General features: G+C 31.6%; 1 protein-coding gene across 1 annotated transcript; it reads left to right on the forward strand.

Annotated features, from left to right (window-relative positions):
- Window positions 1–13,302: 13,302 nt before the first annotated feature.
- On the forward strand, window positions 13,303–15,033 carry LOC131860112 (uncharacterized). Its single transcript, XM_059214479.1, has 8 exons — window positions 13,303–13,727; window positions 13,857–13,925; window positions 14,038–14,106; window positions 14,229–14,306; window positions 14,392–14,475; window positions 14,578–14,649; window positions 14,752–14,823; window positions 14,926–15,033. The coding sequence occupies exons 1-8, from the start codon at window positions 13,329–13,331 to the stop codon at window positions 14,995–14,997; spliced, it is 915 nt and encodes a 304-aa protein (XP_059070462.1). The 5' UTR covers window positions 13,303–13,328; the 3' UTR covers window positions 14,998–15,033.
- Window positions 15,034–15,552: the final 519 nt, after the last annotated feature.

A 15,552-nucleotide genomic window follows, 5' to 3' on the forward strand; every position in this document is an offset into this window, starting at 1 on the left:
CTGAAATATAGCAACAATACCAACTGCATGGGCAATATCTGGTTGACTATGAATAACATAGTGTAATTTGCCAATCATTGACTTGTATTCCTTTTCATCTATAGACTTAGATGCATCATCCTTGGACAACTTACAACCTGTAACCTTTGGGGTTCCAACTGGTTTACAGTCACTCATACCAAAAGTTTTCAAAACTTATTTCACATACTTGGATTGAGTAATGAAAATACCTTTCTTCATTTGTTGTCTCTATAAGCCTATGAAATTTTTTATTTCCCCTACTAATAACATCTCAAACTCATTCTTTATTTCATCTGCAAAACTATTGCTCATGTCATCATTACCTCCAAATATAATGTCATCAACAAATACTTCACTTACTTGTATTTCATCTCCTTCAGACTTGAGATTAATTTTGTTGTCATCACTGTTTCTAGAAAAGCCTATCTTCATTAGATGTGTATGAAGTAGTTCATACCATGCTCTAGGTGTCTATTTTAATCCATACAAAGCTTTATGCAATCTGCATACCATGTCTTCCCTTATATGACAATGCATAACCATCAAGACGCTCTATATAAACCTCTTCTTACAATATCCCATTCAAAAATGCAGACTTAACATACATTTGGTATACCTTGAACTTCTTATGAGTTGCAAATGCAAGTAAAGTTCTGACACCTTCTAGTCTTGCTACTGGTATAAAAGTTTCTCCATAATCTTCTCATTCTTCATGTGCATAACCTTTGCAGACTAATATCACCTTGTTCCGAACTACAACACCATCTTCATTTAACTTGTTCCTGAACACCCATTTAGTACCTATAATATTCCTATTTACTTGTCGGGGTACCAGGGTCCAAGTGTTGTTCATCTCAAGTTGATCCAATTCTTCCTCCATATCTTTAATCTAATGATCATCACCAAATGCCTCCTTAGCACTTCTAGGTTCAAAGGTGGAGATCATGCAAGAGTTCTCTACCATTCTCCTTCTAGTTAGTACTTCAACATCCTTATCTCCAATAATTTGTTCAGGAATATGATTCAATCTCACATACCTAGGTATAACATGATCATTCCATTCAGGTCCAGATTCTTCATTGTCATCTTCTTCTAAAATTATTTGTTCTAGTTGAACAAGTACATCAGGACTTACTTTACTAGTTTTTGTCTTAACAATTTTAGGTTCCAAAATTAAATTGCAAGGATCTTCGTCCACTTTTCTGAACTTGTTCCTTTTGAGACTTCACGACATTCATCTACACGAACATCAACACTCTCAACAATTCTCTGTGTCTGGTTGTTGAAGCATTTATAGGCCTTACTCTTGGTGTAGTAGCCAAGAAATATGCCTTCATCACTCTTACCTTCAAACTTTCTTAAGTAATCACATCTCTTAATAAAACATTTGCTACCAAAGATCTTAAAGTAGCTAACATCAGGTGATCTCCCATACCATTATTCATAAGGGGTTTTGTCCTTACCTTTTTTCATCAGAACCCGGTTCATAGTGTAGACCATTGTACTTACAACTTCTCTCCAAAATGTGTTTGTCACACCTTCTTGTATCAACATTGTCCTAGCTGCTTCAACTAGTGAGTGGTTGTTTGTCTCTGCTATATCATTCTATTGTAGTGTCCTTGGTGTAGAAAGTTGTCATTTGATACCATTCTCATCATAGTACTTAGTGAATTCCTCAGAAGTAAATTTAGTGCCTTGATCTTTTCTCACAGATTTTATCTTTTTGTCACTCTCTTTCTCAGCTAAGGCTCTGAATGCCTTGAATTTACCAAAAGCTTCCTGCTTATCCTTCAAGAATGTGACCCACATCATCCTTGAACAATCATCAATGAAGATCTTGAAATATGTCACCTTGAATCCTTCTTGTTCTTATTGGTCCAAATAGATCTGTATGAACCAAATGTAACAAGTGCTCCACTGAGAAAGACTTTCTCTTGAAATTTGAAGAAGTCATCTTTCGTAACTAACATTCTTTACAATGAGAATTAACCGCTTTGTTTAGCTGAGGCAGACCTCTTACTGTCTTAGACTTTCTTACTTTAACAATATTGTCAAAATTTATATGATAAAATTTCCTATGCCAAAGCCAACTATAATCTATCTTTACAATCAAACAATTGCTAACTTTAAGATTAATATGAAATAGATTATCTCTGGTTTGTTTACCAGTTGCAATCAATTCACCTTTGTTGTCAAATATTTTTCAAATACCATTTCTGAACTCCAGTGGGTATCCTTTATCATTAATTTGTTCCATACTCATAATATTGTTCTTTAGGCCTTCAACCCAATAGACATCGTCAACACTTCTCTTCCCATTAAGAGAAATAACTCCCTTACCTTTAACCATACAGGGTGAGTCATTGCCAAGTCCGACAACACCACCATCAAATTCCTTAAGGGAAATAAATTTTCTCTAATCATCGGTCATGTGATGTGAACAACCACTATCAATGATCCAATCATCAGAGTTATCCATTCTGGATACTAGTACCTTCTGATCTGATATTTCTTCCTTAATATCTACAAACACAATGTCTTCACTAGCATCATCATCAGACTCTTCATTAGTAATACCACTGTCAATAGCTACAAGACAATCTCTCTTTCCTTTGCCCTTATACTTCTTAAATTTGTCTCTCTTATACTCATTTTCACCATTAGGGAAATTAGCTACTATATGACCAGTTTTGTTGCATGCAAAACATTTTAAAGGCAGCTCACCTTTATATTTACCAGTGCCTCTATGAAGTCATTTTTCCAAGAATGCTTCAAGTTCCACTAAGCTATCTTCATCATCAAAATCTCTGCTGGATCTAGATTCATAGCTATGGCCAATATCTTTACTTCTTCTCATTGATGGGTTAGAGATAGAATAGTACCTCTCATTAATATCATAGGAAAACAAATTGTTTCATTTATCTTGAACTACATCATCTATTTAGCTATGGCATACCCATGACGATTATCACTAATAATGGGCAACCGTTCAAGAACCAAGATGTACAGGAGCTATCAGAGAAATTCAAGATCCAACACAAATTTCTACACCCTACTATCTACAAGGGAAAGGGAAAGAAAAAGAATTAAAAAAATCTATTTTGAAAATCCTCAAAAAGATAGTGAATGATGCTGGCAGAGATTGGTATATTCAATTGAACCCTTCTCTATGGGCTTACCATACCAGTATTCACACACCAACAAGCGTCACACCTTTCTCTCTTGTCTATGGATCGAAAGCAATACTACCAATTGAAGTAGAGATACCTTCTCTACGAGTATCGTTAAAACGTATTATGCCAGATGAAGAACAATGAGTATCTCGATTGCAAGAGTTAGAATTGATCCATGAGTGAAGATAAAATGCCTTTTATCATTTAAATATATATCAGCTAAGAATGTGCCAAAGTTATAATCACAAGGTCAAACCATAAGCCTTTCAAATTGGGAAACTAGTACTAAAGGAAAATCCATCAAACTAGTCAAATCGAGAAAAGAAAGAGAAGTTTGAACCCAACTAGTTAGGTCCATTTATGGTCACAACAATATTTAGATCAAAAGCATGTCAGCTATCAACATAGGACAAGGATCAACTCGAGGAACTCATGAATAGTATGCATCTGAAGAAGTTTTATGTCTGAAAAGGTAGCAAAATCCAAAAATAGTGGAAAAGCAAAAAAATCTCAAAACAGTAAAAAAGTAGAAAAATCCAAAAATAGTGGGAAAGCAAAAAATCCAAAAATAGTGGAAAAGAAGAAAAATCCAAAAAACAGTGAAAAATCAGCAAAATCCAAAAACAATGGAAAAGAAAAAAATCCAAAAAAGTAGAAAATACAAAAAATAGTGAAAAGCAAAAAAAAATCAAATATGAAAAAACGTGCAATAACAACAGATGGCGAAAACCTAGAAAACAAGCGCTATCTATTAGCTAGCTCTTCCATCTATTAGTTCATGCATCCTTTTGCTTGCATTCATTTTTCATTAGCACCATTCATATCCATAATAAAGCCTTTGTACATTCGCAGACATAACAGTTGGTTTCTCACCATGGTTTGGATCATTGGGTATATCATAATGAATTTGTTTATAGGCTTGGGGCAAAATTCTACATCTAGCTGGGGGCAAAATTTTTTATTGTTTTGAGCTTCATCAAACAAGTAGAACAACACTTAGACAACTTTTGTCAAATAAAAATTGAGACACATCTAATGTTGAACACGAGATCAAATTATCAACCATCAAACTATCATATGTCAGTCTAAGAACATCAAACATATACAAATGGATGATATCTTTTGACTAATTATTTCAACACTTTGGCAATAATGGTTCAACTATTTTATCTTGATTTTTCACTACCATGATTTTTGAGTGACTCCAGGATGTCTTTGACTAGAGGAACAAGGAAGGAACATGATATTTTTCTTGTCTGCTATTTGTAAATTAATCATTAATATGTGTAAAGTTGTCTCGGGACATGGTCATCAGAGTATCATCAAAGATATTTTGGACTTTCGTATAGAAATGGTTAATACTTCCTATTTTACGCAAGCAACACTTAAGTCATCTTGGTTCAATTATACCTTGATTCTTGTGGTAATTTGCAATATCAAAACCTAGGAAAGTAGTGCTCAGGTCATCATGGTTCAATTATACCATCAATGTTTGCACTCACTTCCCACATTTAAAAATGCTCAATGATGATAAAATGCAATAATCCAGTGACTGGTCCGATCGTAACTTTGAATTTCATTTGCATTAGCTTGTATTTCATTCTTGCATAGGGATCACAAAATATCATCTTATCCAAAGCCAAATCTATTATGGGAATCATCACTATATCATCATGGGTGTATACACAATCAGAATGATGACTCATCTCTCTCCAAATATTGTTGATCCAATGTCAATCTTATGCTACCCCCTCAAATGAACCGACATCAGCCTATTTTAATCTTCTTGCAACAAGATATCAAAAAAATGTTAGGTTCTTTATCCAATCAATCTTATCAATTCTATCAATCCATCTCATATGAGCCAATCTATCATGTCTTATACAAGATGTATCTTTCCTGAAACTAGACATTTTGATCAAGTCTTATACAAGATATATTCTTCCTGAAACCAAACGCTTTGATTATATTTGTCTTATACATGAGGTGTCATTCCTGAAACTAGACTAGATCTCAATCTTATCAATCTTATCCATTCAATCAATATCTATCAATCATCACATCAAGAAGCACATCAAAGTAATTGAAGAACTCGCACTTTCATAAAAAATAGTTGTAGGAATCATCCAATAATCTATCAAGAAATCAATTTCATAAAGATCAAAATAACAAAACTACAAAGGTAAATTATCTTAATTGATCTCTCGAGGGGGCATCATTGTATCACAATTTAGTAATCAATGGCTAGGGCATCCTATCAAACAAATATCACATCAACATCATCAAATTGAGATTATTTTTTGAATCAACGTTTCATCACACCTTGCTTCAAAGAGGGAAAAAGTTTATACACCTAAAAATGGTTTGAAGATAACTAATTAAATAAGCATTTATTTAATTGATCCCTTTTCAATTTAATTTAATTCACTAGCAATTTGATCAATTCTCCATTCATCTACTTATCAATAAATCTAAGGATTTATTCATTAAGTTCATTTCAATAGTCCCATTTGATTGATTAATCTAAATTGTTTAATCCCCCCATTAAATTTATTTATTCTAATCCCTTAATTAATTAAAACAAATCAATTTATGAGTTGTTGAAATTTAATTAACCTTTTACTATTATTTGAATTGATAAACTCAAATTAGCCACATGCCTCCTAATTTCTAACCACCTAACCTAACCTATTCCACATAATCCTAGGTCTAACTAACCCTATCCTCTTGCACATCCTAACTTTCTTATCCTAACCTCCTATTCTATGGATATTCTCCCCTTGAGACACATTGCACTTATGCCACATTTATCCTCCCTTGGACACTTTCCCTCTTATGTGAAAGGATCCTTGACACTTGTCACCACAAATATGACAAGTGTCACTTCGTCCAGCCTCTTCTCTAACTTCCTCCAATTTCACCCTTGATATCTTCAAACTCAATCTTGACCGTTGATTCCTCGCACCTCACCCCTAGCCTTGGAATTCCTATAAATATCCCCCATTTTAGAGCACAAAGGATCCTATCTCATATCATTTTAGTCATTTTTATTATAGGCACATTCATTATAACATATCATTTAAACATTGGTATTATAGGAAAATGCATCTTAGATCTAGCTTAATTTGATCATTTTCTAGCATAATTGTTGAATCATGTAGGTTAATCAATTGCCATTCTATCTTAGTTGCATCATCATCATAGTTTAATCATGCATATAATTTAGCTTTATTAGACTCTTGGATCAATCTACCATAATCAATCTCATCTAGCTTGCATATCATATCATTTTAAATCCTCGGTCTAGGTGTAGTCAAGTCATTGGGATGACTCATCCAGATCTGAGAGCAAATCTATACACATCATTTAGGAGGCAATAGGTTGCTTTGTCATGGTTTATCTTTTGTTTGATTTCAATTTTCTAAACTTGCTTATAATGATCTATTGAGTGTTTGTGTTGCAGTTGTAGGTACCCTACTTCACATAAATGATAAGATCAATTTCTCATCAGTTATTTTTTTTTTTAATATTAAGAAACAACACAAAAAATAGAAGATAGAAGGATTATTCTGTGATGATATTATCCCACACCACTCAAGCCATCACATCAATGTCATCGTAAAATTTGTATTTATCTAAGAAACGGTAGATATTTATATGATATTAAGAAATCTCTTATTTTTCTTCGATTTCATGGAGCTCCCTTTCTGCCTTTAAGAGCCTTTGATACACCCTTTGTTGTCTCCTATATTTTTTTGCCTTCCTTGCACCTAAAATTTGGAATCTCACCTTTCCTACCATTGACTTAGATACATTTTATATGCAAAAATAGGAATTTCCAGAATGTAATGAAATTTATGGGTTAAGTGCGCAAAACTAAATAATGACAAAATGACATAAGACAAATTAATTTTGCACATTCCCAAGGCAATTGTGAATTGTTTTTGCAATTGCAATGTAGGAATTGATCAATTACGGTGTAATATGCTATCAATTAGAGTGTAATATTATAAAATGTGAATTTCTGCATAAGCAATCGCGGTATCAAGAAATTGATTTTGAGTACGGACCTGGAAAATCAATTTAAACAAACAATTGAATTTAGCATGTTTTCGGGTCGGGTTCACCAAATGTATTCAAGGGTAAATCATGTGTAAAATTGTATAATCAGATTATCAGAGAGAATCACCAACTCTAATCTAACCAAATTACTCTTAAATTACAATGAAATAAAGCTAACATCAATTGAATTGTTAAATGAAACTAATTAAAATATTCCTCAATTGATGCATCATGGCTTCCATTTCTCTTCTCCAATTTGTGTGGTAGGTGGCTCTTAGGTATTGCATTGGAATTCCTATATATGATTAACACAAATATTTCAAAGATTGTGATTCTATCTTGAATTGAGAAAATGAGGTTGAATTTATAGATTTTCAACACAAAAGGGGTGAGGATTTGAACTCAGGTATTGATTGATAGATAACTAATTTAGATTGATCAGTTAACAGAGTTGATTGATTTATTAACCCAATAGATTGGAGAGTGAACTAAATAGATTGGCTAGTAAACTAATTGATTGATCTATAAACTGAATTGATTAGGGAGATGATTGATTAGATGGATTAGTCAAAAAAAGGTGATTGAGAGTTAAAAAGGATGATTGATGAGTTAACTGATTAGATAACTGATTTGATCAATCAATTCTGATTTTAGCATGTGCTATAGGATTTTGAAATTGAATTTGATTTTCATTTTCAATTTGGATTTGAATTTGGTCATTCGAATATTTAAATGCACATGAAATTAATTAAAATTAAAATTTCGTGAAACGTGAAATTAGATTAAATTAAGTGAAATTTGAATTTGGGAGAAATGAAATGAAATTAGATGGAATTATAATTTGGATCATTGGAGGAATTTAATTAATTAATTTAAATAATTTAAATAAAATTATTCAAACTTAGGAAATTGAATTAATTAAATAATAAAGATTATTTAACTAAGGAAAAATTCATAATTAATTAAATAATTGATATTCAATTAATAATTGTGATAGGGTTAATCGATTAGAATGATGCAAAAGTTAAAATTGGACATTTAATAATTATTTGAATTGATTAGAAGAATAGATTAGTTTGAATAAATAATTGAAGAATTACTTAATTAAATAGACGAATAATTAGTGTAAGATAGTTTGTCAAGCAATAAATAACACAAACAACATAAATAACATCCACACTATTACACCACCTTAAAATTTAGGTTTTTTTAATACTAATTTAATATTACATATTTATCAAAAGATTAAAGGATTTGGTGACTATTTTTCAAACTGTAAATCAAGAACACAATTATTATTTTCCAGTGAAAATCTAAAACTTGGTTGTAAAAGACAATTATTGAATTACTTATTTAATAATGTAAACAACAAAATAAACAATTGATCATTAAATATTAGCTAGTTGTACATACTAGGTATTTTTTTTCCTCTTAAAAATCCTTCTCAAATAAATAAGTGATTTTCTTGTTCGGTCAAAATTATTTTCTCTATCTATCAAAACTTTAATAAAATTTCTTAATGAATGGTATTTTTAATTGAGCAGATAAAATAAACCATAGATCATAGTAAAATATCACATTATATCATTGCAAATAAAGGTTAGAAGTTCTTTGTAGAATAAAACTAATTCATTACCAAAGTTCAATGGTATATTTTCAACCAGCATAAATAAAATAAGTCTTTGATGACTACATAACCATAGTTATGCATTTACAAAAGCTAACCTTGGTACTATAGGTTACATTATTGTTCTCCTCTCTAAGTATAAACATTTACAAATAATGGGTGTTGTTTGATAGTTTACAATAAATCTCCTATTGGATATTAGAGTTGTTGGGATATGTTATTGTCATTGATGTCAACATATTCCTATGTTGTAGAGAATTGGTATGTTTCGGTGATATGTCATAGATGTGTTGATGTGGTTTATTGGGTTTTGATATGGTTATCTCTAGTTGGTTTAGTATGAGTTTCATGATGCTATAATGTTATTTGAATAGGTTGTGTGATATGGTATAGTGACTGGTTTTTTAGTGTTTTATGTTGATGAGTTGTAGTATTTAATTCTTATTGCTCTAGAATGATGATATATTGAGTTGCGGATTTTGGAGAGTATTTGGGACATTCAAGTGTGTCATCAGATCGGATGGTTCATGATTTAGAACTTTGCAAGCATATCTTTCAGTTTGTTAGTTGATGTTCTCGAGCTTTGGTGATGGTGTTAATGATGAATCTTGGTATGTGAGTTATGGTGATTGTGGTGGAATTCATGTTGTTTGTTGATGTTCTCTGATCATGTCCTATGTGTTTTATTGTTCCATGTTGTTCATGCTATGCATTATTGAAGTTTGTATTGGTTAGGTGGCATTCTTCATGTTATGCAACATATTTGATGGTGTAGCATGTTGTAGATGATCTTGGTGAATTATTTGGTGGTGTTTAAGGGTATGTGCAAGCTAATGAGTCACAAATTCGCGGAAGTCTGCGCGTTGGAAAATGTGCTCCGCAAAACGGGCCCCCGTTTTTAAAAAACGGGGGCCCGTTAATGGTTCGGGCTCCCGAGCCGAAAGGTCACGGGGTGCCGAAGCCAGATAAAACGGGCCCCCGTTTTTTAATAAACGGGCCCCCATTTGTAAACAAAACGGGCCCCCGTTTTTAAAAAACGGGGGCCCGTTTTGAAAAGCTATTTTTACCCTTTTTTTTGGATAATTTTTCATTTTACTGTTGCACAAGAAGATATCGAAAACGGGCCCCCGTGCTGTGGTTTCCACTTCAAACCTCCACCACTATCCCAGGTGCACATTCTGTCACCTATTTTCACAGTTCATAATTTTCTTGTATATTTTTCTCTTTTTTTGGTGTATTATTTAGTTTTTTTTTTATTATTTTAGTTTTTTTTAATAGTAGCATATAAATAAATTATTTTTTATATTTGTAAATTCTTGATTTTGATGTAAAATATTTTTGAACAGTTAACCCTAAACCGTAATCAACAAATTTAGAAACCAAAACCAAACCTAGATAATTAACAAAATGAAATCGACACAAACAAAAAACCAAAAATGAAATGGGAACAAAAACAAAAACGTTCGAAAATGAAATCAACACAAACAAAAAACCGAAAATGAAATGGAAACAAAAACAAAAACGTTCGAAAATGAAATCGACACAAACAAAAAACCAAAAATGAAATGGAAACAAAAACAAAAATGTTCGAAAATGAAATTGACATAAAACCGAACATATGTACCTAAATTGTTCTTAATCCTCATTAGGCAATACAAAAGTTACCACTAAATTAGTATAACCTTAAAAGTAATTAACATTAAGTTTTTCAAATTTTAGATATGAAAGTTTAGGCTTAGGTTTATGCCATGTCATGGCATAAAGGTCCTATTATGTCATGTGATGGTATAAAAGGATCAATTATGGACACAATTTTAGAGCAAAACTAGATAAGTTACTAAAATTGGAGTTTGGTTTACATAGGTTCATAAAGGAAGCTAATATGCCAAATATATAATTCATTAATACAAAATAAAAAATATTCTTGATTTATAATGTTGATTGATAATGAGTTTTCTAAATGGGGTGCTAATTATATATACATCTGAAAGATTTGAAAAATATAATTCCCAAGAAGTATTTTGAATATACAATTGAGGATATATATAATCTCATGGTTAAAGATGCTTAATTTCGATGAAAGTTATTTTTTGTATTACTATGTAAGAAATCCATAAATGGAATGAAAGTAAGACATGGCCATCTAGCATAGATCATCTTATATGTTGAAGGAGTATTTTGAGTTGTATTAGAATTATTTGATGTGATTAAGTCCTAATTTTAGGATATGTAGAGTTCTTTTACTTTTAAGGTTGAAATAAAACATGGTGATTATGTTTTATTATCACTTTTATGCTTAACCTAGGTAAAAGTTTTAATGGAATTATTTTCATATTTAGATATATAGATCACAACTTATTATTATTTGTATGTTTCTTGTTTCTTTGAAAGAAATGCATATTGATTTATTTATAAGTAATAATTTATCTAATTATGCATTTATGAAATATATAGAAATTGAGATTTTTTTATTGAGGCTAATTAATTTTAAAACTCAATGGTTATATCCACTATCTAATGATGTAATATATCCAATGTTCTCCCCTTCTTACATATATTTGAACAAGAGATGGAATATTTCAAGACTTGAATGCAACCCTTATGTAAACTTTAATGATGTACATCTACTGATCCTCCTCACTAACCAAGAAACACTAGACTAACTCCATTAATGAATATTTCGAATTTAAAACCTATCAAATGTCTATAAAACATGAGAGAACCTAAAGGGTCTATATCCTCCTTGCCTAATGAGAGAGAAACATTTCTTTGAAAGTCCCAATGAGCCTCAAATGATCCTAATGAATGTAGGGCAGTCTTAATGAACCTAAGAAAGTCCTAATGAGCCTAAGAAAGCAATAATGAACTTGGGACAATCCTAATGAACCTAGGATAGTCCTAATGAACCTACGATAGTGTAAACAAGCCTAGTATAGTGTAAGAAAAAAACACTACAAAAAAGACCTCAAATGCGTTAAATGAATTTCCCAATAACGCACTCGTGTTTATCTTTTTTTGGTCATTTGGCTACCTTTTTTTACAACATCTTGGTGTATACGCCCCTAAGAAGACCTTTTCCTCAAAACTTTCTTGGATCATGAACTCCTCATGTGCACCAAACATTTAAGTTGCCACTTGGAAGCTTCTAATGCACACAATCCTTTCAATCAATCTACTCCATTGATCTCTCAAAACAATCTTAGTATTTAATCCTCTATCCTTCATTTCTTATTGAACTTTGTAAGAGAATTTGTGTATGGATTGATATCTTAAATTTTATAGAAAGATTATATATGAAAACAAATGATTGCGGAGTTTTATAATAAATGATTTATAGGAAATAATATTTTTTGAAGACCTTTTGTAAATTATAATCTTGTGTAGATTTGATTATGGGAGAAATTTAATGGTGAAATATGCTTAACTCTTCAAAAGTTTTGATGTTTTGTCTTTACATGACAACCACTTAGAATATAATATGTTTTAAGTATGTCATTTATAGTCATGGGAGATTAGTTTTTTTTTAAGATTGTTTGAAGACTAATCAATGTAATATGAATTGATGACAATTATCTCAAAACTACGTAATTGAATTCTAATAGATTTATGATGTTTCATTGAAAGTTTTTATTAAGTTTTATGCGCAAATTTTATATTTCAAGATTCAATAGTATGTACATGTATATTTTTTTAAGTTCAATATTATATTATATATTTCATGTGTATCTCATTCAACAACATAGAAATGTTACTATTTATAAATGTTTTTTTTTAATTTAGTAAAATAGATTCTTCTTTGACATAGAGTTGTATATAATTCATGCATATCTTTATATATGCAGGAGTTCTTTGCCATCATGGATGTTTTTGACATAGATGAACTATTAGGTGAAAATCCCCCACCACAACCCCCTCCTCCTCCTCCTCCTCCTCCTCCTCCTCCTCCACCACCACCACCACCACCACCACCACCACAACCCCCTAGATTGGATGAAATTCGTTTAAGAGAACGAATTAATGAAAACCTACAAGTGATTGAACAAAACATTGCTGCTATCCAAAATGAGCAAGTCACGCCACCCCATCTTGTAGAGTTTGCAAAATCAATGCAAACTGTTGTCGAGTCAGTTAGATCTGTTGATTCTCAATTAGATCAATTTCATAGACGACGACAAGAGTTGCGTGATTTTTATGCCGATGGTTTAACTTATAGACAAATCACAGATTTGAAAATAACCAAAGCTCATTTATGTCCATATTTTACCAACCCAAAAACAAGAGAACCAATGCAACCTAACCAGAAAAGAATTTCAATTAGGTGGTGTGTGCATCCAGAAATGGCTAGATACTTTTGGGATAGATGGTGGATGGTTTTTGATTATCCACCACATCGTAATTATGAGGTCCCTTTTTATTTTTTGAAGAAATTATACTGTGAGTTTGTAATGAACCAAAAACCAAATTATTTTGATATTAAGTCATTCCAGGGTGTTGGTCGTGGAATGCCACAGCATAGATTAGGGGCACGGAGTAATAATCCCCTACCGGATCCACCCATAGTTCCACTTGTTGCTCCATCGATTCCTGCAGATGTCCAAAATACATCATTCATTTCGACATTAGATGCTTTGACTTCCCTCACAGGGAACCTGAGTGAGCAAGCTGCTCACATGGCATCTGCTCCTCGATGGATGCCACATATGTGTTCGAGTTGTCATGAGACGTGTTTAGGTCCTACTACTGCTGCAGGATCTACTTCAGTTCCAGATGAGCATGATGCAGCAGATGATAGTATGATGACATCTTATATGGATTTTCTTTGCTCGGATGTTCATCTTGACCAGGTATAGATATATATAATATACATGTACATGTCAATGTTTTTATGTACTTTATTAAATATAGGTATAAACTAAGTGCATCTCTTTTTTTATACAATCTAATACTTCATTAAATAAATTTTGTTTATGTAGATAAGGACTACGCCTAATATTAGAGTTAATATTGCATCTACTGGAAGACAACTCGGCACACCTTATGGGGTATAGTATAAATTTATATCTAGACATTGTACTAGATCTTTTTAAGTTAATATGCTATCGTCGTATATTATATAAATTTTCATGTTGATACATTGAATGCTTCTTTCTCCAGGATTCAGGTCATGAGGGACCCTCTACATCACATCAAGAAGAGGGTCTGACTATTGTGACACCATCTATGGTATGTATCTTATAATTCTTAACTTAAATATGAACTCTTACAATATTGTAACTTTACTTGAAATTATTTAGTACACATATATATGTTCACTAAATATGATTTCATTAAATGCATGTATGCAGGTGGACACTACCATTAGGATAGGTTATCCTCATAATTTTGATCAGAGCCAATTTGAACGCACATCGACATCCTTTGAGGTATTAATATGTAATACTTAATTTGATCTTATTTTGACTCTTAATTTAAGATTTAATTGGACACTTTGAATTTGACCTTGTACAGGAGTTAGCTAGCACTGCATTTGGTGTTGATACTGCACAAGATACTGCTAGAGGAGATACTGCTACAGGATCTGATGAGCATATGGTAAGTTTGTAACTTAATTTATGAATTCTACTATATTTGATAAATGATTCTTTTAATAGTTAATTTCAAGTAATATTTTAATATTATTTTTTTATTGTACAGCATGAGACAGGTGGATCTGGACCACGTCCCGAGGACAAGAGAGATACTGCTATAGGATCTGATGAGCATATGGTAAGTTTGTAACTTAATTTACGAATTCTACTATATTTGATAAATGATTCTTTTAATAGTTAATTTCAAGTAATATTTTAATATTATTTTTTTATTGTACAGCATGAGACAGGTGGATCTGGACCACGTCCTGGGGACAAGAGAGATACTGCTACAGGATCTGATGAGCATATGGTAAGTTTGTAACTTAATTTACGAATTCTACTATATTTGATAAATGATTCTTTTAATAGTTAATTTCAAGTAATATTTTAATATTATTTTTTTATTGTACAGCATGAGACAGGTGGATCTGGACCACGTCCTGGGGACAAGAGACCACGAGATGTTATTGATGATAGCACTTAGATTTTACTATTTATTTGGCTTTGATATGTACTTTTTTATGGACTTTACACATTTGTTTACACGTGCACATACTTTATATATATGGATAGTTGCATAATAGGATTAGATCATATATATTTTGTGCATACTTTATATATTTTGTGCACATTAGATATTATGTGGAGTGAACATCATGTTACCATCTAGACATATATATGGATTAGATATTATATGGATTATGTGGACTTGAAATTTTACTATTTATTTGGCTCTGATATGTACTATTTTACGGGCTTTACATATTTGTTTACACGTGCACACCCATACTTTATATATATGGATAGTTTCATAATAGGATTAGATCATATATATTATGTGCATACTTTATGTGTATTGTGCGCATTAGATATTATGTGGACTTGAAATTATGTGCACATTAGATCATATATATTGACTTGAAATTATGTGGACTTGAAATTTTGCGCATACTTTATATATTATGTGGACTTGAAATTTTATTTATGGAAGTTGTGCTTAAACAACTTTATAGGCATTATGTGGACTTGTAATTTTATT

The sequence above is a fragment of the Cryptomeria japonica genome, chromosome 11 (genome assembly GCF_030272615.1).
Source record: "Cryptomeria japonica chromosome 11, Sugi_1.0, whole genome shotgun sequence".
NCBI lineage: Eukaryota > Viridiplantae > Streptophyta > Pinopsida > Cupressales > Cupressaceae > Cryptomeria > Cryptomeria japonica.